At 34.6% G+C, this 24,381-nt stretch overlaps 1 protein-coding gene across 1 annotated transcript; it reads left to right on the plus strand.

Moving 5' to 3' along the window:
- The first annotated feature begins 754 nt into the window (after window positions 1-754).
- LOC137833385 (uncharacterized) lies at window positions 755-15,623 on the plus strand. The gene is made up of 2 exons (XM_068641737.1): window positions 755-1,417; window positions 15,495-15,623. Exons 1-2 carry the CDS (start codon window positions 755-757, stop codon window positions 15,621-15,623), a joined length of 792 nt encoding a protein of 263 aa, XP_068497838.1.
- Window positions 15,624-24,381: the final 8,758 nt, after the last annotated feature.

The raw sequence follows: 24,381 nt of genomic DNA on the forward strand, positions 1-24,381 counted from the left end.
CCCAACTATGGCATACTACGAAATTATGTAGAAACTCTTAAATTGCATACACAAAATCAGCTTTGACAGTGGAACTTTCAACATCTTATTCTACATAATTTCACTTCCCATAGTACATTGGTATCTTCACAATTTTCCCTGCATACAAGATAAACAACAACCCTTCCCAACTACAAGCAAAGACTATGTCATACTGCTTAAGTTATTCAATTGATTAAAAAATAAAAGCAACCCATAGAGAGAATTTACCACCTTACTTGTTTACCTAAATTGTTTTTAATATGTCGTAACATAGTGCCTCCATGTCATTCCTCCTTCATCCATTCATCCTTATTTCCATCAATTCCCACATGTGCAGAAGAATAAGAAAACCATTTTTGCCACAAGCTTCTACATGCCCTTTATTACCGGACAAAATCATTATTAGACTTAATTAGTATTACCGGACAAAATCATTATTAGACTTAATTAGACTTAATTACAGGAATATAATCACTATTAATGAGTCTATAATTAGACTTAATTATAGGAATATAATCACTATTAATGGGTCTATAATTAGTCTTAATTACAGATGTTAGGTTAGAAAAAGAATCTTTACGGTTCTGTACGGTTCTAATGCTATGGTTATATATATGTATCATTGCTATAAATGAAAGACAGATTGAATAAAACAGAAAATATTCTTTCATGGTATCAGAGCACAAAACTCTGATACCCGACAAACACAAAGCAAAGGCAACGGTGCACAACCATGGCAGATGCACCAGAAAAGAATAATGCCAACAAAGCAGAGCACGAAGGAGGAGGTGCTAAGAAGACCTACTCGCCATATGATCTCAACGCGAGTGACAATCCCGGAAACATAATCACGCAAGTCCAATTGCACGGAGAAAATTACGACGAATGGGCAAGAGCAGTAAAGATCTCGCTTCGTGCCCGGAGAAAATGGGGCTTCATTGATGGAACACATATCCAACCAGAGGATGAGGCACCCGACCTTGAAGATTGGTGGACCGTGCAGTCCATGATTGTCTCTTGGATTCTAAACACCATTGAACCAAGCTTACGATCCACAGTAGCATATGCTGAGACTGCACATAACTTGTGGGAAGACATTAAAGAAAGATTCTCAGTCGTGAATGGACCTAGAATTCAACAACTAAGGTCGGACTTGTCAAGATGCAAGCAGGAGGGAATGGTGGTGGCAACTTACTTTGGAAAAAGCTTGCTAACAGTGACAAAATTCCATCTTGTACGTGTGGTGGATGCAAGTGTGGGATTGGTGCTCAGTTGGAAAAACGAGAAGGTTCATCAATTCCTTATGGGGTTGGATGACGCAAGCTACGGGACAGTAAGATCAAACATTCTTGCCTCAGACCCATTGCCGTCTCTGAACCGCGTATATGCTATGTTGGTACAAGAAGAAAGAGTGAGAATGATGGCCAAATCAACGGAAGAAAGGGGGTTGGTCGTGGGTCTCGCGATGCAGGCCAACTACAAAGAAAAAGGGCGTGGAGATATGGTAGAAAAATTAATGACGTGCAGTCATTGCGGTAAAAATGGTCACGACATGAAGGGATGCTTCCAATTGATCGGATATCCCGAATGGTGGGGTGACAGACCAAAAAGTGAAGGCAAATGGAACGGCAGGGGACGCCAAGGGATGCGAAACAAAGGTAACCCGACACGTGCAAATGTGGCACACGCTAGTGGAAGCAACAGTCAAGCCAACAATGACGACAAGAAACTTGAGATGGCAGGTCTGACCAATGAACAATGGAAGGTACTGGTTGATATGATCAGCAAACAAAAATCAAATGAATAAGAGAAAATGACTGGTAAGAGCATTTGGGATTTGTGGATTATTGACAGTGGGGCATCAAACCATATGACCAGGTCACTGGAAAATTTGAGTGAAAATGAAACTATACAAGGGTGCCCCGTAGGGTTACCCGATGGTGAACGTGTTCTAGCTTGCGAACAGGGAACAGTGACTCTTGAAGAAGGACTTGAATTGAAAAATGTCCTTTATGTTCCCAAATTAAAATGCAATTTACTTTCAGTACCTCAATTGACGGATGAAGAAAATTGTGTTGTAACATTCACTGATAAATTGTATATTATACAGGACCGCACTTCGAGGACGCTGATTGGAGCAGGTGAACGGAAAGATGGGCTTTATTGGTATCGTGGGGTACGGAAGACTCAAGCATGTCATGTTAAGATGGAAAATCAACTAGCACTTTGGCACCAAAGATTAGGACATCCGTCATTTAAGATTGTGCAAATGCTTCCTGATATAAGTGGGAAATGTACTCGTGATGAGTTGAATAAAGTTTGTGAAGTTTGTGAAAAATCGAAACAAACGAGAGATAAGTTTTTCTTAAGTGCGCATCAAGCTTTGAATATTTTTGATTTAATTCATTGTGACTTATGGGGTCCTTATAAAACTCCTTCATCCTGTGGTGCTTCATATTTTTTTGACAATTGTGGATGATTGTTCACGGGCAGTTTGGATCTATTTGTTAAAAGAAAAAATAGAGGTATCAGTGACTTTGAAAAAAAATTCACACTCGTTGAGAGGCAATACAACAAATGTGTTGAAATGGTTCGCTCTGACAATGGAACCGAATTCATGTGTCTAAAACAATATTTCATTCAACAAGGTATCCTTCACCAAACTTCCTGTGTCGGGACCCCGCAACAAAATGGACGCGTCGAACGCAAGCATCGGCATATTCTGAATGTTGCTCGGTCATTACGGTTTCAAGGCAATCTTCCCATTAAATTTTGGGGGGAATGCGTTTTGACTGCAAGCTACTTAATCAATCTCACACCATCCTCCATTCTAAAAGGAAAAATTCCCTATGAAGTGATCCATGGATGTGTACCCAGTTACGCGCACTTACGAGTATTTGGTTCATTATGTTATGCTCATAATCAAAATAGACAGCGGGATAAATTTGATAGTCGTAGCCGAAAATGTGTGTTTTTCGGGTATCCATATGGCCAAAAAGGATGGAAATTATTTGATTTGGAAACAGAAACTTTCACCCTTCCTTGACAAACCATGACAACCAATAGCTATTCTGCCTTGCTAAGAACCTGCATAAAACCAGTCCACACAAATCCTTTTTCCTCTTCCTGCACTGCAGCTCTGCGCATGCTTTTGTTTTACTCTGCTGCCAAATGGGTTCAATGGTTTTCATCAATGCAATTCGGTAGATTAGCTCTTAGACTGCACTTTTGTATCGCTGTCAGTCACTCCTTCTTTTGCCACTACATTCCAAGATTTATTCCTATGAAGCTTTCTTTGTCATAGCTTATGCACTGCTCCACTGTAGCTTTACCTGCAACAAAAAAAACACTGCCTTCCACACCTCTAAGCTAGTTCAAAGATACAAAGCATACCCATAATGTTTGACAACAATAACACATTCGACAATTTATTACTTCAATACCAACAACACCAAACAATGAATAATGAAATATGGAGCAAGTAATTCTTTTATGCAATTATTTTGTTGCTATGTTAATGCAGATTAAAGGGGATAAAATACAATCAGAAAAAGAGAACTTGATTTTCTTTACTTTATGTTTCATCCATGTCCATGACTGGACTTGTGCCATAGTAAGAATTTCCTCTACATCTATTGTTGAACAAAATGTTTTGATGCCTCCAAATTTGTGTGGAAAGCTTAAGGACCATGTTGTTATGTGTGTTGTCTAGTAGTTTTTTACTTGTTAATTCACTCATTGTATTGATCCAAACTCTCTTGATTCTTTATCTCTTTGAAAAGAAAAGTTGTGAAAGTTTAACATGTTGAATTGTCAAAACAACTGCTTGTTTGACACTTAATGGTTTTTAAAATGATTTGCAAAAGCTTTGTTTTATTTTGTCTTTTCTGTCAAATTGAAACAATCGGTTATTTCGATAAAACAACTTGTTGTTTTTATTAAATCCTTAACATAATATTTATTTTAAATTGTTGTTTTGGACAACAATTTTTTGTTTTTATAACAAAATTTTGGTAAGAATTTGAAACTATTTTTAAATGATTCCAACTGCTTCTAATTAATGATCTAATAGCTTTGACCACTTGCTGAAGTCTATATAAAAGTTGTTTGATATTCTTTTCAAGACTCTAAGAAAAAAATATTAATGAAAATGTTTTTCAAGAGATCAAGAGCTTTGGATCATCACTTATGTGTGGAATAGAATTGGGTGTTTGTATACTTTTGTTCTTCTACTTTGTAAAGTCCAGATGTATTCTTTTCCTTCACTTTGAACACTGTAATTTTGTGTAAGACAGTTTCAGAAAAGTGTTTCTGAAAACTGTGGTGTTGCCAAAGACGGGTGTGGGTTCTTGAAGGGTTCAAGATCATCACTCTTGGTGTGTGTTTTGTAATCTAGGTTTGATTACACAGTGGACTCTCAGTGGTTAGTTGAGGACTGGATGTAGCTCTTGGTTAGGAGTGAACAATATAAATCTCTTTGTGTGGTTCTCTCTATCCCTTCTCTTATACACAGTTTTTAACATTACTCTATGTTTTGCTAGTATAACAAACTTGTTTTTTCGAGAAAACAACTAGTTGATTTTCTATAAAGAACTATAAAAAACAATTTTATTCAGTTGAACAGAAAATCAATTGGTTGATATTTTTAGAACTTTTCACTCTACTTCCAAACTTTGCGAAAATCTTATGAAAAAAATTCTTTGCTTGGTTAAAAATAACCCTGTTTCTATGCTTCCAAATACACTATACTGCAAAGACACAGGCTTTTCCACAAGCTATTTTATTAAAGCATATACTGGAGAACTGTTCAAAATGATTAATCAATTCACCGTGATTCACCGAGCTAATCCCAATCTAGCTAAAGCACATATTCCAAACTTTAATTGATACCTTATATGAAACAAGAATGTGTGAAGTGGACTCCTCTTCTCTCCCACATAAGACACATAATGTATCCCCCAACGTCACACCCCTTTTGTGCAGATTGTGCTTAATTGCTATCCTATTCGATAAAGCCCTCCACACATAAAATTGAGCCAAGGGCATAACCTTTAGATTCCAAAGATATTCAAACATCGCAGATGCCTCCCCGGGTCTATGATTTGCTAACTTTTTATAAGCAAATTTTACCGAGAAAGTGTATGATGGAGAATCATTCCATAACCATAAATCCTCTTTATCTGGACGTAGGGACACCTGTGATATACTTGCCATAAAATCTTCTACCATCGGTTTTTCCCACTCAAACCATTCTCTCCTCCAACAAAATGCCCATTCCCACCACTTACCAGACCACCTTCCAAAACTACCAATAGTTTTTTTCTTTAAGCACAAAGTTATTATATATTCTAGAGTATCTCTCTTTTAGTTGACCGTTGCCTAACCACTCATCTTTCCAAAATTTGAACTTTTCCCCATATCCAACTTGCCAAAAACCATATTAGAATTGAACCATTTGTTTCCTGGTCTAAGAGGCTAACTTTGGATAAATCATTCCACCATCTAGATTTATACTCATTTCAAACCAGTGTAATTGAGTGTGTTATCCTCCACAAACCGTACTTCGATTCTAGGACATCCTTCCAAAGGCCAGTCTCAAGGGAACCCATTCTTCATAACCATTTAGCCAAGAGTTCCTTATTAAATATATCAATGTGCCTAATACCAAGGCCTCCCTCCTCTTTCGATTTAAAAATGTTCTCCCAGCTAGTCCAAGTGATTTTTCTCCCTTTCGCACCCCATCCCCACAGGAACTTTTTCTATAATTTTGTGATTTCTTTGTACTATCGGGGCTTTAAAAAGATATAGAAAGAAGAGAGGTATAACATTAATAACAGATTTTATAAGGCAAACTCTTCCCGCGAAGGATAGGTTCCTCCCATTCCATATCGAAAGTTTCTTTCTTAGCTACGATAGCACTGGCTCCCAAAATGAACACCTAGATGGATTACCCACCGACAGGTAGGCCTAAGTAGGTGAAGGGTAAATCCATTAAGCTACAATGGAGTATTTCAGAGTACATATTCACCACATTCCTGTCTACTCCAATTGCATCTATTTTACTCTTGTGGAAGTTTACTAATTCAAAACATCTTAACATAGACTTAATGAACATGATATTTTGCACATTTGATTCGCATATTAAAAGGGTGTCATCAACAAACTGGAGTAAATTCACAAATAATTTCTTGTCCCCAACTTTTATTCTCGAAAACAGGTATTTTCTCGTCGCTTGTTTTACCAGCCCAATCAAACCTTGTGCCACAATCAGAAACAAAAAAGGCCTCTACGGTTTTTTTCAGGCTTTCATTTACCAAGACCGAGATAGTAGCAGATTCAATACATGCTCTAATCCATTTTCCACAAAACATTAATCATCCCATGTATAATGAGAACTCCCAACTTTTTGTATTGAATCAATTATTTGCCCTATAATTTTTTAACTGAAATAAAAATTATAAAACGTCTTAAGAATAAATTAAGATCTTATAAAATAATGCTTATAAAGCTAAATTTAAAAAGTAAGTTTAAAAAAATTAAATGCACACTACAAGAAAAAAGGGTTTAAACGGAGGTTATTTAGCAGAAGTTGATATAACCCCAGGAATTAATTTAACTAACGGAGGTTGTTTTAACCTTCATTGAATTCCAAAGGTTATTCAAAAAGCTCAGCAAAATAAAGGAGGTTTTTTAACCTTCGTTAAATTCCAAAGGTTTATTCTAAAACCCCGGAAAAATAACAGAGGTTTTTTTTTCACCTTTGTTAAATTTGAAAGGTTTATTCTAAAACCTTAGCAAGACAGAGGTTTTTATGTGCAAATTTATTTTTTGTTATAATTGTTAATAATTAATTCTCATAATTTTAAAATATTTTAAATTAAGGTCTTTATCTTAAAATGCATTTAATAATTAATTCATTGTGAAAGTGAGAAGTAATGAAGTTAATTTCTCCTCCCAATATGTTTTTGCAATCTTTAGTCTAGAACACACGTGTCTTTGAAGCCCATATTTGATAAATAATACAATTATTTAGGATTTATAAAGCAGTGATAAACACTAGTTGTTGTCGAGTTAGGTAATAGTGGCTTGTGACCTAAGTTGGGTAGTAAGGTGATGGAAGAAGTAATATTGGAATAAGAAGAAGATGGTGCCTTATTTAGTGCTTCTTCTCCTTAGATATAATAGACATAAGTATGGCTGAATTGTGATTCCTTATTAGGAATGTTGTCGGCGGTCATTGAGCCTATGCCAGAGAGCAGTGTGTCTATGGTGGAAGAGAGAAGTCAAAAGGATTATTAGAGATAGTGGAAAATGGGGTTGACGGCTTATTTCAAATGACAAGTTATTTTACGAAAATTTTGAAACTCAAGGTACTTTACTAAGGTTCTTAAAACCATGATATTTTACGGAGGTTCTTAAACCTATGGTATTTAACGGATGTTTTGAAACTCATGGTATTTAATAGGGGTTCTGAAAAGCTTTTCCCGAGATTTAAAAAACCCTCCCAGGGATGGTTTAGTGGGAGAAACTGCAACCCTGAATAAATGACTTAATAGAGATTTTAACCCTCAATAATGTAAAAATAAACCCATTAAAACCATTTTTTCTCGTATTGGTATATGTTTTAATACATATCCATTTGGAAAACAAATAAATACTAATATAAGCAATGTTTATATTATTTTCTAATAACATTGAAAATTTACCTTGAATATATATTTATAACAAAAACAGCTCTTCAAATGTTAATACGTTTCATTAAAATGTTAACTTCTAATTCCAATGGAAAATTAATGCGAACAATATGCATTTAATTTTTTTCCAAACCATTAGCCAAAGTGGAGTTCAGTTATCAAATGAAGAAAATAAAATAAAAGAAAAATATATATCTTTCCTTGTTTTCCCTAAATCATGATTTAACACGGTTTTATAGTTTAATCAAAGGATCTTTTCATCATTTGTTTGCTTTATTCACTCTTATATCGCTACAAGAATATACAAAATCTTGGAACTCAGTACTTATATATAGACGATTCCAAGGTACTCTTAGTTTTGCAGTCATTCATCCCCCTATGTATATCCCAAAGTGGACTACTATCTCCAATATGCAGCTATGATTTATCTCGATAGTGCTTGTATTCCTAGATTATTTTAAAGTTCTTATACATTGCAATGGGCATAGGTATCAGTTTGCGAATGAAAATTTTACAGCAGGTATTTTGTGTTTGTGTTTGATCCAAGTTCAAACTTTTAGCTGGGTCCCTTGGAATGCTTCTTCTTCATATACCTTTCCATTCTTAAATATAACTTTATTTATTTCCCCACACAACTTCCAAACAATCCATATCCACAGTGCCTCCAAATCTCATTTTCTTTTGTTTTATGGTGTGATAAATGAAAATGTTGAAAGTGGCTCATTGAATGGTCGTGGTGCACAAAACTTATATCCACTCATGGATTAAAATGATTTCAACGTAGATCGTCTAACCAGTGCTAGAATGTCTAACCGCAAAGAGATAGTAGTATAATTATGGTCAAATGATCCCAAATCGTCTCTTCACAAATTCAATAGTGAAATCAGTAAATCAATGTTCAAAATCTATCTGCAAACAATTAGATCGGTTCTTTCATCTCTCCCAATTTTCTATATGTTGTTTTTAAGGATGACAATGTCAGTGATTCTTACTACAAAGAAACTCCATAGAAACTTCCTCTAGAATTGGGGAAAGGATGGAAATAAAATAGCATGGGTGGCTTGGGATAAAGTATGTGAGCCCAGAGAGGACGGTGGACTAGGTATAAAAGATATACGCCTTTTTAATGATGTCCTGCTAGGGAAATGGATTTGGCGTCTTAAATCAGAGAATGGTGGTTTATGGAAAGAGATCCTTGAATCAAAGTATGGCGAATGGAGGAAAATAAGAAGTGTTGGAAGTAATCCTAAGGATTCTATTTGGTGGAAGAATCTAAAGAAAGTGTGGGCATCATAGGAGTGGGGTAGATCTTGAAGGCATCATGTGTGTTATTAAGGATCTTCTTGTTGTTTATTAATTGAAGTTCACCGGATAATGAATACAAACTAGTGAGAAGAGACAGAAAATGAGCTTAGGAAAGTTAGCCTGTTGACACCTCTCTTTTCTTTGAATGAAAGCATGCCCCACAGGAAAATATAAAAAAGAAGCTCTTGCTCTTCTGACCACAAGAATTCATTTTTCCTATGGTCTTTGAAGGGGGGTAGATCTTGAAAGCATCATGTGTGTTATATGTGGGGAAGAAGAGGAAACAATGAGTCATGTCTTCTTCAAATGTAAACTAGTTTGGAGAGTCTAGTGCTTGTGTAGTAAGTGGGTAGGGGAGAATATAGTGTACCATTGGGATGCTAGATCCCATTTTTTCAGTTTAAATTAGGTTGGGCAACTCAGAAGACAAGCAAATTTTGGGGATATGTGTGGATTGCTAAAGGAATGTCATCATATTTAAGAATGGTAGAGTTGATTGCTCTGAGATCTTTTCTTTGGCCCAACTCAAGGCGTGGTCATGGCTTACGAGTAAAGAAAACATAGCTTCTTTTACTTATGCTCAGTGGTGAATGGACCCAAAGACATGTTTATCATCTGTTAGAAAGAAAGGATGATGTTGGGTAGTTTTTTTAAGAGGAAGGTTGTGACCTTTTATGCTTTTATCTAGTATTACTAGTAATTTCTGTTGAATGATCTTGGGATAGGTATTATTAACAATGGTCTTATGTGCAAGAAAGAGTCACCTCTAGGCTTTATGCTTTATATCATACTTGTAGAACTATGGATTGGTGAAGAGGTGTACCCAAGGACATTGCTATATGCGTAGCCTAAAAATGGTTATTAGGACCTTTTAAGGCAACATATGGAGAGGGTGTATGAATATGGTTTCAGTGGCATGTTATTTATGGAATATTTATTTTTAGTTAGGTTTGTATTCATAGGTTTTGGTGATGGAAAGCTGCTGCTTTGATACAGTTTTTGTTCATTGCTCATGGCCTATATAGGTGAAAAGAATGGAATATGGCCTAGAGCATATTGTAAAAGGGTTAGAACACTCCTCAAGTGTTCCAAATTTATTTAATTTATTAATTACTGAGCAAAAAATAAATAAAAGTTAGCAATAACTATAAAAATAAAAGGTAGGCTGAGATGGTTGTGCAAAAAAATAAAGTAGAGATTATAAAATAATAAAAATTGTAGGTTGACTCTCAGGTTTCTCCACCAATGAATTCTTCACATGTTATCTAAAAATGATCACCCTTCAATTCTTACACAAGATTAAACTAAATCAAACATGCGTTAATCCAATTCAACTGAATCTTATCAACAAAGCATGTGTTTACTGATGTATTCAATACCCTACTTGTATTCATGTGTGTACTCATAGGATGCTTCTCTCCTCTCTCTTGAATCATGTGTCCAAGAAATTAATCAGATTAATGCAAACTAACTAAGAAACCAAAATTTAGGATAAAGAAGACTCTCCATCATGCGTTTAAATACAACCTCTCGCAAAAACCAATTTTCCAAGAGATCGGAAAATTAAAACAACTGCTATAGACAATTGAAAACTAATACTTTTATTGATCAGAACCTCAGAACTCAATGGGGAATTACAAAGGAATCAACCAAAAAAGGGTTTATCCTTTCATGTGGAAGCAAAACAAGAATAATACATAAAAGAAAATAAACTAGGTTAGAGTGCGTTGTGCAACTATGAGACACGATTCAAAAACTCTTTTCTATCTTCCTCTGAAGTCTCTTTTATAATCTTCTTTTCCTTGCACACAATCGGATTCAAAATTTGTCTCATGATATTATTTTATAATTATCAGATGTTTCCTTTTCTGTTTCAAATTATTAAACAAATATCTTCATTCCCAATCAGTCTAAGATTTTATTCTTGCTTCTTTTCCAAATATATTATTTCCAATTTTTCTTCAGATTTGTGCATTGATTGTAATCAATTACAACACTGCTGTGAGAGATATTGCAAAAAAAAATCTTGAATAATATCTTCAAAGTATATTTTCTCTATATTCGAAGGTTTTTGCAGATAAGTTTTAATTGCAGGATTTTGAGAGATTAATATTCGTGCAGAAGATTTTATTTCAATTCTTTTTTAGAGATATTTACATATTTAATTCTCTAATTATGTATCTCATATTTCGTTTCCTGATTTGATTCAAAAGAAGCAATTTTGGGTTAAAAATACATAATTAACATAAATAAACTCAATTAGAATAATATTAATTAAAACAGTGGATTTATCCATGATTACAGATCCAAGAATCTATGATTAAAGTTATTAAGTGATAATAGAATTATGTTCATCACTCATCTACCATACACATTCCATATAATATATGCTACTTTGGAACTAAAAAAAGGTGGTTAACCATTTCCTCTTGCTAAAGAAAAAAAATGACAAAGTGCATTGCTTACCACTACCCCTTATCTAGATTATCACTCATCGGCACTTTATTTAGCAAGACCCTCCCATGCAAAGTGTTGCACAGTGGGGAGTGCTTTTACTTCCCAAAATTCTATATGCAGACTTGATTGTGTATACACTTTCCCCTTCCCCTTACCATCTCCATATATCCTCTTTTGCACAATTAGGTAAAACACATGTTATTTCGTATAATAGTGTTTGTTCCCATACATTTTCCCATTCAAACTTATCTATTCTCGAAGGTAAGCATCATTCACATTTGTTATCAACCTATGTACTGATTACCCCTATTATTTTTTCTTTCCTATTTGAGATTCTATATAGAACCTAAGAGTTGTATAACCTAACCACTTGTCTTCGAAAAATTTGATTTTACTACCTGGTCCTACTTTCTAATCCACATTGTCGTCAAACTATAGTTTTCTTATTGTCCTTCCCCGCATACTTTGTGTATGGCTCTCCACCACAATGATTTGTTCCTTATTGTATGATTTCCCTTTAGTCTTGTCATTGATCCATACTTAGACTCCAAAATGTCTTTCCACGTGCCCTTATTTTCTACTTCTAATCTCCATTTTTATTTAGCTAGAAGGGTCATATTAAACATCCATCAGTCTTTAATATCCAACCTTCCTTCTTTCTTCTAATCCCCAACCCCAAAATAAATTTATTTCTATTTTCTTGATTACTTGGCAATGTTGAACCAAGTGGTGTTCAAGCTTTGAAGAATCCAAATCCTTTGAAGGATGTTGAAGCCTCTCCTATGCTTGATGTTGCTATTCTGGTTTAAGCTTTGTTCTGGGGTAGTTTATATGTTGTAATCCACCATGTGATTAAATCTAAAGCATTAGCATTCTCAATCTTTGAGAAAGTAAAATGTTTTCAAGCTAAGTTAAAACAACCGATTGTTTTGTCGAAACAACCGATTGTTTATACTTAGGTGTTTTGAGAAAAAGATTGAAAACTGTTTTGAATGGTTGAACTGTGAAGTTCCAAAACAACCGATTGTTTGTTTTGGGACCATAACAGAAAAACTGTTTTTCTTTGACTGAGCTTTAAATGTTTTAACTGCTTACGCTCCAGTCATTAAATGCTTTGACCAATTTTTTAATGCAATTTAAGAGTTTGTTAAGATTTGATAACAAACTACATCTTTGAATAAATTCAGAAAAACAGATTTAACAATTAAGAATCTTTGACAAAGTTTTTCTAAGAGAGTTTTTTCAAAGTGCTGAGATTGCTAAGAGTTTGTGATTTTGATCAAAGTGCTGGAATAGGATTCTGCTTGTATTGATTTCAGATTATCTTCTGTAACAAGTGTAATCCTTGTACTCTGTTGAACATTTTTTTTTCTATGTTTGCTGAGATTGGCTGTGTGTTCTTGAGGTGTTCAAGATCAGCAATCTTAGTGTTGGCCAAGGAGAGTGTGTTTCTTGAGGTGTTTAAGGTCATTCTCTTGAATGTTGTGTAAGTGATCAAGTGGTGATTGCTTAGTGGTTATCCTCAAGGTTTCTGAGAAGACTGGATGTAGCTCTGGTTTGGAGTGAACCAGTATAAACAATTGTGTAAAATCTCTCTATCTCTAACTCTTTTAATTCAGTTTATTTGTTGTTTGCTGGTATAAACAACCGATTGTTTTTCTGGTACTATAGCTTTTGCTTGCTGTTTTGGCTAACTGAATTGCTGAATCAATTGGTTCCTGAGATAAATTCATTCTAGTTTTGAAAAGTTTGCGAAAACCCTCTTTAAACAATTCACCCCCCCTCTAGTTTAAAGCCATCTTTTCTAACAATTGGCATCAAGAGCTTGGTTCTTGAAAGTTATTCAAGTTGATCCTAAAAAATCTTTTTAAATGGCAGATAGACTACTGTTTGGGGAAGGTGCTTCAATTAACAGACCACCTTTGTTCTGTGGTTTGAAATACCAGTTTTGGAAAGTAAGAATGAAAATATTTATGGAATCTCTTGACAAAGGAATTTGGGATGCAATTGAAAATGGTCCTTTTATCCCAAAGTTTGAAAAGGATGGATCTGTCATTGAGAAGCCGTGGTCTCAATGGACTGATGCAGAAAGCAAAAAGGTCAAATTCGATTGCATTGCCAAAAATATTATAACCTCTGCTTTAAATTCTGATGAGTTTTTCAGGGTCTCACAATGCAAATCATCAAAAGAAATGTGGGACACTTTGGAAGTCACTCATGAAGGAACAAATGAGGTGAAAAGAGCTAGAAAGCATGCTCTCATCCAAGAGTATGACATGTTTAGAATGCTTAAAGGAGAAACAATTGCTGAGGTGCAGAAAAGGTTTATGCACATCATCAATCACCTTATGAGCCTAGACAAGACCTTTGATAAAGAAGAGCTGAACATCAAGATCTTGAAATGTCTTGATAGAGCATGGCAACCAAAGGTAACTGCTATTTCCGAATCTAAAGATCTAACATCATTAAGTGTTGCTTCTTTGTTTGGAAAGCTTAGGGAACATGAGCTAGAGATGAATAGACTCAATGTTCAAGAGAGTGAAGATAAGCACACAAGGAGCATAGCCTTGAAAGCATCCAAACACAAGGGAAAGCAAGATTCAAGTGATGATAGTGATGAGGAAAACCTTTGCTTGCTGTCAAGAAAATTCAGCAAATTCCTAAAGAGAAACCGCAACAAAGACAACAACAAGGATAGGTATGGAAACAAGAAACCCAATGAATTCAATTCAAATAACTATACTTGTTTTGGTTGTGGTGAACAAGGTCATATAAAGGCAGATTGTCCCAACAAGAGCAAAGAGAAAAAGACTAGTTACAAGGAGAAGAAAGGCAAGACAAAAAGAGCCTACATAGCTTGGGATGAAAATGAGGTGTCATCATCAAGTTCTTCATCAAGTGAAGATGAAAAAGCAAACATATGTTTGGTAGCTAAAAATGATGATGAATCTTGCAGCTCAAGTGAGGTAAGTTCATGTGCTTCCTTAAATGAACAAAATTACACTGAATTACTTGAAGCTTTTCAAGAAACACATGATGAAGCTAATAGATTGGTTCTTTCAAACAACCGATTGAAAGATCTTAACAGTTGGCTTGAAAAGAAAGTTAAATCACTTGAAGAGGATCTGGAAAAAGCAAAAAGTGATTTTGAAAAATTGGAAAATCATTTCAAAAATGCCTCTTGCAAGTGTGATACTCTCATTTGCACAAATTGTGAAAATCTTGAGAAAAAGGTTCACTATCTTGTTGAAACTATGGACAAGCTTTCAAAAGGGAATTCAAACTTTGAGAATGTCTTGGCATCTCAAAGCTCTGTTTTTGGAAAGGCTGGTTTAGGCTTTAATCCACAGAACAAGCAAGATAGGTTTTCAAAAAGTTTTTCAAGAAAATTAGAAAAACAACCGATTGTTAAGACGAAACAACCGGTTGTTACATGCTTTTACTGCATGAAGAAAGGTCACTCTGTTAGGTTTTGTAATATTAGAAAATATTCTGTTCCAAGTGGTTTTATGAAATGGATTCCTAAGGGATGTGATGTTTCTAACTGCAAAGAAAAGTCAAACGGACCCAAATTTGTAAGGGGACCAAATCTTGCTACTTGAAATTGTTTATGCAGGAAAAATAAAGAGAAAAACAAGAATTGAGTCATCTGATCAAGCTGTTGAAGAAAAAGGCAGTCATTGAAGCTGAATCAATACTATGCAAAAGACCTCAACAGTGAAAAGAAGCTTCTTGATCAAAAAGCACATGGCTCATTGAAAAATCAACATAAGGATAAGACTTTTCTTTATTTGTTCTCAATTTCTGTTTCAAAGTTCTTTCTTATGGTTAAAATTTTTTTTAATCAATGTCATCTACTTTAAACTGCTTCTGCTCATGGTTAAAAATTCAAAATCAAGTTTTTAACTGCTGTAGAAAAACAACCGATTGTTTCTTCAAAACAACCGATTGTTTTGAGTCTGACAGCACTATGAAGAAATTTCTTTAATTGCTATTTTGAGTTTCTATCTGTTGCAGATCAATTTAAAAGAGAGAATCTTGGTCAAAGGATCTGTGTTGAAAGCTGATTATGTTCAGAGAGGAGTTACAACAGTCATAAAGGAAAATATTCCAAAATCTTGGAAATTCAAGAGCCTTAATGACTAGTCAAAGATCACATGTGAAGACCATGTGATTCTCAGCTTTTTCTGACATTTTCTGTGCAGAGCAGAGTCAAGTCCTCTCTCTCTGAAAAACAGGTACCCTTTAATGAAATTAAATTCATATTGATTCTCTTACTGCTATAAAATCCAGTGCAGAATTCTTCCACAAGAACAACCAATTGCAACATCTCTTGCAAAAGTCTGTAAAGTGTGCTCTCCTCTGTTTTCGTCTCTACTGTCATGGAATCAACTCCTTCCACCTCAAAAAGAGTCAAAACCAAGGTTGTAAGGTCTGGAGGAAGGCTAGAAGGCTGGTTTTCTGGAGACAGTGATCTCATTGAGAAGTATAGGTATGAAACAAGTATAAAGAAGATAAACAACCCCAAGGTTGTATGTTTTGATTGGCTGAAAAGTCAAAAGCTTGATAATGTGAGAAGGCTACTCAAGGATCAATCTCTCAGAAAGTTCCTGGAGATGAAAAGGAAACATTTATCCAGATTTGGTGAGGGTGTTCTACACAAACTTGAAGTTTGAGGGAAACAATCTAGTTTCTCATGTGAAAGGTGTAGAAATGGAGATAACTCATGAAGTATGGACTGCTGTTGCTGGACTTAAGTTCTCTGGTCTAAGAATCAACAAGGGAAACCTTGGTGTGGTGGAGGATTTTAACAAAATCCAATTCTACAAAAGTTGCTTGAAGAATAAACATGCTCAAGTTAGTACATGCTCGGTTGGAGGTTTGAAACTTGATGAGAGATTGCTTGCTCTCATTATAACTTGGATTCTAACTCCAAGGGGGAGTAATCATTCGGTGCTAACTGAAGAAGATCTGGTTTATATCTTCTGCATCACCAAGAAAATCAAGATCAATTGGATTCATATAATCAAAGAACACATGCAAAAAGCCATGAGGTTAGGTGATTATAACTATCCATATGTTGTTTTGATATCTAAATTTCTACTCTATTTTAAAGTTAATCTTGAAGATGAAACTTCTGAGCTGGTCAAGTCAACTCAAGAGTTGAACAATGGATCACTCAGCAAGATGGGTTTTACAAAAGTAGGTGGAAAGTGGATAAGCAAGGATGGTGATCATGGTGCCTCATCTAGTGGTGCTGCTAATCTTGAACAAGATGAACCTGCTGATATGGATGTTCAACATGAAAATCCACCTGAAGATTTTTAAGATGCTGGACCAAGTGCTGATGATGGACATCAAGGAGAAAGGATGCAAACCATGTCGTCTTTTGAAAGACTCATGATGAATAGGCTTGATAGCTTTGCTGAAAATCAAAGGAGCCCCCATGATCTCTATGTTAGTAATTTCCAAAGGATTGACACCAGGATTGACAACATGGATGCAAGGTTTATGACTCTGGATGAACAGATTGAAGCTGTTCAAAATCAAATCTTTGATCTTCAGTTTGCTGATGAAGAAGAATGAAGGAAAAACAACTGATTGTTTCGTTAACCAATCGATTGTTTTTGGCTGATCTTTCTGGTTTTTTTATTTTCTTCCTTCTGTTGTTACTGTTTTAAATTCTGATGTAATGAAAACAATATCTTGTTTTATCTCTTATCTTTGTCTATTTGTGAAGACAAATAAGGGGAGATATATGTTGTGTTTTAAGTTTCTGTTTTCAGTTGATAAAATAGTTTGGGTTATGTAATATGTTTCTGATATTAGGTGTTTTGAACTTTAACTGTTTATCTGTATGCTAACAAAATATCAGAAGTTCAATGTTTTGCTCAAAGTTCTATTGCAGAAACTGCTTCAGATTTAATCAGGTAAAACACAAGCATCAGGGATTTGTCTTCATCAAATAAGGGGAGATTGTTGAACCAAGTGGTGTTCAAGCTTTGAAGAATCCAAATCCTTTGAAGGATGTTGAAGCCTCTGCTATGCTTGATGTTGCTGTGCTGGTTTAAGCTTTGTTTTGGGGTAGTTTATATGTTGTAATCCACCCTGTGATTAAATCTAAAGCATTAGCATTCTCAATCTTTGTGAAAGTAAAATGTTTTCAAACTAAGTTAAAACAACCGATTGTTTTGTCGAAACAACCGATTGTTTATACTTAGGTGTTTTGGAAAAAAATTGAAAACTGTTTTGAATGGTTGAACTGTTAAGTACCAAAACAACCGATTATTTGTTTTGGGACCATAACAGAAAAACTGTTTTTCTTTGACTGAGCTTTAAATGTTTTAACTGCTTACGCTCCAGTCATTAAATGCTTTGACCAATCTTTTAATGCAATTTAAGAGTTTGTTAAGATTTGATAACAAACTACATCTTTGAATAAATTCAGAAAAACAGATTTAACAATTAAGAATCTTTGACAAAGTTTTTCTAAGAGAGTTTTTTCAAAGTGCTGAGATTGCTAAGAGTTTGTGATTTTGATCAAAGTGCTGGAATAGGATTCTGCTTGTATTGATTTCAGATTATCTTCTGTAACAAGTGTAATCCTTGTACTCTGTTGAACATTTTTTTTTCTATGTTTGCTGAGATTGGCTGTGTGTTCTTGAGGTGTTCAAGATCAGCAATCTTAGTGTTGGCCAAGGAGAGTGTGTTTCTTGAGGTGTTCAAGGTCATTCTCTTGAATGTTGTGTAAGTGATCAAGTGGTGATTGCTTAGTGGTTATCCTCAAGGTTTCTGAGAAGACTGGATGTAGCTCTGGTTTGGAGTAAACCAGTATAAACAATTGTGTAAAATCTCTCTATCTCTAACTCTTTAAATTCAGTTTATTTGTTGTTTGCTGGTATAAACAACCGATTGTTTCTATGAAACAACCGATTGTTTTTCTGGCACTATAGCTTTTACTTGCTGTTTTGGCTAACTGAATTGCTGAATCAATTGGTTCCTGAGATAAATTCATTCTAGTTTTGAAAAGTTTGCGAAAACCCTCTTTAAATAATTCACCCCCCTCTAGTTTAAAGCCGTCTTTTAATAATGATAATTCTTGTTATAATTATCATCATATGTTACTTTTGACGAAAATTTTAGATAGAATCATGTTTGAAATTTGACTAAAAGTAAAAAAGAAATAAAACATGGTGATATTTTTTAAAATAATTGTCATCCTATGTCACATAAAGACCATTAAAACTATAATTTTTGTTATATGTTGAGATACAAGAATGTTATTAATCATATTCAAACCCTTCTTTGAACTAATCTTAGATTAATAAAAGTTCAAAAACCATTATGTGAAATATTTCTTATGTCCTTAATATTTCTTTATTTGGTTCACACAAGTTTTTATTTAATCCAAGCTATTTTTTTGAGTTCAGATCCTTAACCCTAGAATAAATTTCTTTGATTCTTGATTACTTGGCATATTGCATTGGGTGCTAAAAAGATAAATAGTACAACGATTATTAGAAAAGTGGACTTTAAGCCTAACTCAACCCCATAAAACCGGCTCATAGGGTTGAGGTTTGCACCCATTTATATATTATGAAATGTCCTTATCTCTAGTCGATGTGGGATCTCCAACACACCCCCCTCACGCCGAGAGTGATAGATAGAAGCTCGTGCGTGGGACTATATATTTTGGGTGGTCCGGTAGCGGCCCGATAGCGGGTGGCACGATAGGCCCAACACAAACACTCGCTAGGATAGGCTCGAAATGGCTTTGATACCATATTAGAAAAGTGGACTTTAAGCCTAACTCAACCCCATAAAACCGGCTCATAGGGTTGAGGTTTGCACCCATTTATATATTATGAAATGTCCTTATCTCTAGTCGATGTGGGATCTCCAACAACGATTGTGATTACTAATTTAATAATCCAAAGTCGCCCAACAAAAATTATAAATTTGATCTTCCATCTTGTAAGTTTTGTCCTAACCTTATTTACCATATGTTGTCAAAATCCGTTTCTCCTTGGATTTCTCCTTTTATGTGCACCCAACACTACAAGAAAACTGGGATTTACCGACTGGATATTTTTTATGGACTTAAATTCGTGGGTGTGGAATGCATTACTGATGGACAAAGCGACGAACACAAATGTTAAAAAACAAAAAAATGTATAAAATCGTTTTGCGTTTGTGTTGGGTGATGTAGATTATATTTTTCGTGCATTACCGATGGATCAACCAACTGATCATTAATAAAATGTTCTTTTATGCATTTCATTTTCACTTTCCCCAATTTGTGAGCTCGTGTTCTCCATCTCTCCCATTTTTTAACCTCGCATTGATACCTATTTTTGCACAGTGATACCTCACATTGACTCACTAAATTTGTTAGCCCTAATCCGATTTGGGCATTTTCGTTGTTAATTTGGCATTCCCTTATCAGACTAAAATGTCGTGGGAGAAAATTGAAACACACTTCAATTGGAGCAAAACGCTATCGTTGATTGTAAGTTGATTAGGTCTTCAATTGAAGCATATCGTAATCATAAGCGAAGGTATGTTGATTGCATTGAGTTACCGTAAATAAGTTAGGGTTTTGAATATTTGTTCTTTGATTGTAATACATATGTTTAAGGAATTCTAATACATATTATGTATTTTTGTTTGGAGGTTGATTGACAAGTTTCGAAAAGCCTTCTTTGGGTTTTTTTTGAAGCATGTTAAGTCCAATTGGTCTATTCCAGGTATTTTTGGTTTTATATGGAAGACTGATGATCTTGTAAGGAGATTTTTTTTTATCTTAGATGATATTATGGAGATTTGGTTTTGACTTTGACATTAAGTGTGCTCCTTGTATGCTACAACTTTGTTTCCTCACAGAGTATGAACCACACAGATTGCCTCACACACACTGCACACGTAGTATCACTCATTCACAACTTTTGATTGAAGATTGTAGAGGATTCCAAAGATTTGAGAAATTATCATTATTGTATAAAAACAAAACAAGAAACCTATGTAATCTGAGACAACGAAATTAACACTAAAAACCTAATAAAGGTCCTAATCCCATATACTCCATACAAACAACCCTTCTTTTTTAACCATAGTTTAGTACTTGGAAAATTCTTCTAGTCCTCCTTTTTCTATTCTCACAACTCCTATCATACTTGTGTGGAAATTCACCTAAGTCCCGATGCTAATTCAAAACACCTTAGTATATATTTTTTATGACCAAGATTTTGTTACTTTATAAACAATGTGTCATTAGCAAACGGTAGAATATTAACCTGGACTTTAGTTTTTGGTACTTTTAGTCCATGCAGCAAACATTTCTTAGATGACTATCTAACTGTTCTCGTTGGTTGACTGGGTCGTCGATTGACTTCAGGTTGAATTCCCCTTCTAGATCTACCTCTTCTGGAGCCAAGTCCAAGCCTCCCTATTGATTACACTCTGACGATCAAGTCAACTAGGACTCACCAAAAGCAACAAGTTAAAAAGTGCGTCAAGAACAACGTACCTTTTCCTGAAGACTTTCTCCCCTTTTATCACCGCTCATGCAACATGCAACCATTCTCCCTGGAGATAGGAAAATCTTAAATGAAAATATCATACTAGCTTTTATTTCTAATAGAAAATTGGGTTTTTGACCATGATGGGGTTATTTTTTTTGGTTTTTACCAAAATTGGGTCCGTTTTAAAAAAATTACAAATTTAGGCAAGTCGTGCCAATTTGGCACGACTTCATATGCACAAATCGTTCCAATTTGACACGACTCTGTCATGTCATACTGAAGTCGTGCCAACTTGGCACGACTTCAGCCATGTCATACGGAAGTCGTGCCAACTTGGCACGACTTCTGCCACGTCATAATTTTTTTTTAAATTTTATTGTTTATATATTGGGTAGTAAGTCACTACAAAAAAACGTGAATAATACGGCGGTTATTTTTGTAAAAATTGACGTTTTTAACCGCCACATTATACGTCTGTGGCGGTACCGCGTACCGCCAGAATTCTTGCCGCCACAAAGTTTAATGTGGCGGTCAATTGAGAACCGTTGTAGCAGACGCCATATTATGCATGGTATAAAGTGGCGGTTTTAAGCGTGTAATTAGCGTCAGTTATAAATGTCGTAATTTTAAAACTGGGTAAATCAATTCTAACGTAAATAGTGGCAGTTTTAACCGCCACTTAATATCGTAATTCGAATATTAAATATTTAATTTTATTTTTAATATTTATAATAATTTATTTAATTATATTTTATAATTTGATTTCATAATATTATTTAATTTCATATTTTCATAATATAATTAAATTATAACATAAACTAATTTCATAATATAATTATACTTCATAATATAATTAAAATTTATAAATATAATAATCAAAAGATGACTTCATTCATTCATTGAGAGAACAAAGTTGATAATGTCAAACTAATACAAACAACAAGTAAATTAAATTTGTTTTATATTTGAACATATTACAACTAAACTCATAGTCCTAATTCTAATTTGTCTTCCTACCTCCACTTGATCCAATAATATTTTGGTTTGGTGATGGAGCATCACTTCCAACCTTCTTCCAATCTCTCCGGTTCCTGAATAAATTAAAATATGTTTATAGTTAATTTTTTATTTTTAAAAAAATAAATAAAAACAATATTATAATAAAGTTTTAAGGACTGAAAACAACATTATAACATTTTTAAGATTGTAAACACAAAACTTATAATCCTTTAAATCATATATAATCTAAAGAGGCTACACCAACCAAGACTTCCATATTCACTTTCAACTTGTAGCTGTGCAAAAATCAGTTGTTCTATGAAATAATAGAAGCATGCTTACAACAAAATAAAACAGCGTTTTTGCAAATTGCAAATTTAAATAATCATGAAAAAAAAACATTGTTTAAGGCATGGACAACATACACCAAAAACAACTATGAAACACTTCGTACTTCAAAATTCACTTAAAACAATGATGTGGCATGAATAGTAAAAAAACATGTTGTCATAAATAAATAAATAAAATTAGATTAAAAATAAAAAAAGTACTAGGACAATCAGAAACATACATAAAAGTAAGGAAAATTAATTGGACGTTGGTTCACCCTTATTCATCAATGGGAAAACTAATTGCATAATACTGTTAATTTTTTGGCAAAGAGATGCAAAGAGGTCATACTTGGGTTGTGGAAGAAATCGTACTCATCCACGTTTTACTTGTATAATCCAACTTTGAAGCACACGTGTAGGCACCAGATTTAATTTTCTCTTATGTGTTCAGCTTTGGCGTGTGACCTGATCCGTGTCATGCAAAACTCACTCATATACAAAACTCGTAGTTTCCTCGTAGAAGAGGAAGAAAACTAAAAAATCCAAAAGAGAAAATAAAAGGAAGCCCGTGGTTGTAGTGTATGAGATTACGATAACATAAACAAGCCCATAAGTACGTGACAACTGTGAACACATGCGCACTGTTACAAAGACAAATCCATAGCAGAATCAATTAGTAATGAAATGGATTCCATAGATAGTAGGAGCACAAAATCTAAAGAAACTGAACGACGTTGCGATAATCTAAAACCTCACATTCACAGAATCAATTAATTTTCAAATGAATCCCATTGGAATCACTTTTTCTATCATGTTGTTTTTCTAATTCTACACAAAATTGGCAGTAAAAAATTGACGAACACTAGTGTTCTTTCTATTAAATAATTTGTTTTAAAATAATAAAAATAAAAATAAATATATATATATATATATATATATAGAAACTATGTTTTGAAGCTTTATTTGAAACAGTTTCACATGAATTTGTCCAATCACAAATAATCATAATATAAAAAAGAAGAAGAAACCATTTTCCATCTGTTTTCTGCAACTTTATCTTGTGAAATTGAAAAAGTTACCTAAATCTCTGTCTTCTTCTCTTCTTTGGCTATAGAAATTCTAACTGAATAAGACTTGCAATGAAATCTAATGTAACTACTAATATATCATAAGCAACTCCTAAAACAATGAATCGATATAACCCTTCCGATTTTTCCAAAGAGAAAAGTAAAGACAATATAGCAGCAAACCGGAATGGCAAAGAAGGAGACAAGAAGTGGATGGAAACTCTGATATTCAAAATCGTGTCGCCAGAAACAAAATCAACAAAGTAGGATACTTTTCAGGCTTCAGAGTTCGTTAAATACCCAATAGATAATAAAGAAATTGAATCATTTCTTAAGTTCCATAATGGAAGAAAAAAAACCTACGTGTTCGGAGGGTGGCCCTTTCTTGCAAAACCGCCGCGTCCTCCACTGCCACGACCAAATCCACTTCTACCGCGACCGAACTGCCACCGTCGCGGCCACTCTAGAAACCGCCACCGTCACGACCACTCTTGAAATCGCCACCGTCGCGGCCACCCCTGAAACCGCCATCGTCACAGCCACTTCTGAAACCTCCACCGCGCCCACGCCTCTGGGGGCTCTCATTGTTTAGTGACCAGAGGATGCAGCCACAGAGGGATGCCAAGACAAAGTTGGGAGGGTTTAAGGTTTTGAGACAAACGAAATAGGTTTTTGAAGAGAGAGGAATATTGAATGTTTGGGCTATTGGGCTTTGTTGGGACTAAAACACATTATGGAGGGAACAAAATGCGGGAGAATTTTTATTTAGAAGGATAATTATGACGGTTCTGAATGTCACATTTCGAAGGAAGATTATGGCGTCTATGAAGCTGTCGTATTATACTGCTAATTATGGCGGTTTTTAATAACCGCCACTACATACACGTTTTTTTGTAGTGAGTTATGTAATGTTAAAAATTATTTGATACATAATTTTCTAAGAGTGTTAGTTTTAAGGAACAAAAAATTGGATAATCGTGTATGG

Source organism: Phaseolus vulgaris, chromosome 6 (assembly GCF_000499845.2).
Source record: "Phaseolus vulgaris cultivar G19833 chromosome 6, P. vulgaris v2.0, whole genome shotgun sequence".
Lineage (NCBI taxonomy): Eukaryota > Viridiplantae > Streptophyta > Magnoliopsida > Fabales > Fabaceae > Phaseolus > Phaseolus vulgaris.

Excerpts from the sequence above, each read along its gene's own strand:
- LOC137833385 (XM_068641737.1), top strand. The coding sequence starts at position 755 with ATGGCAGATGCACCAGAAAAGAATAATGCCAACAAAGCAGAGCACGAA. Across the intron at positions 1,418-15,494 it reads ACCGCGTATATGCTATGTTG|ATCAATTTAAAAGAGAGAAT; the intron begins GTACAAGAAGAA and ends TATCTGTTGCAG.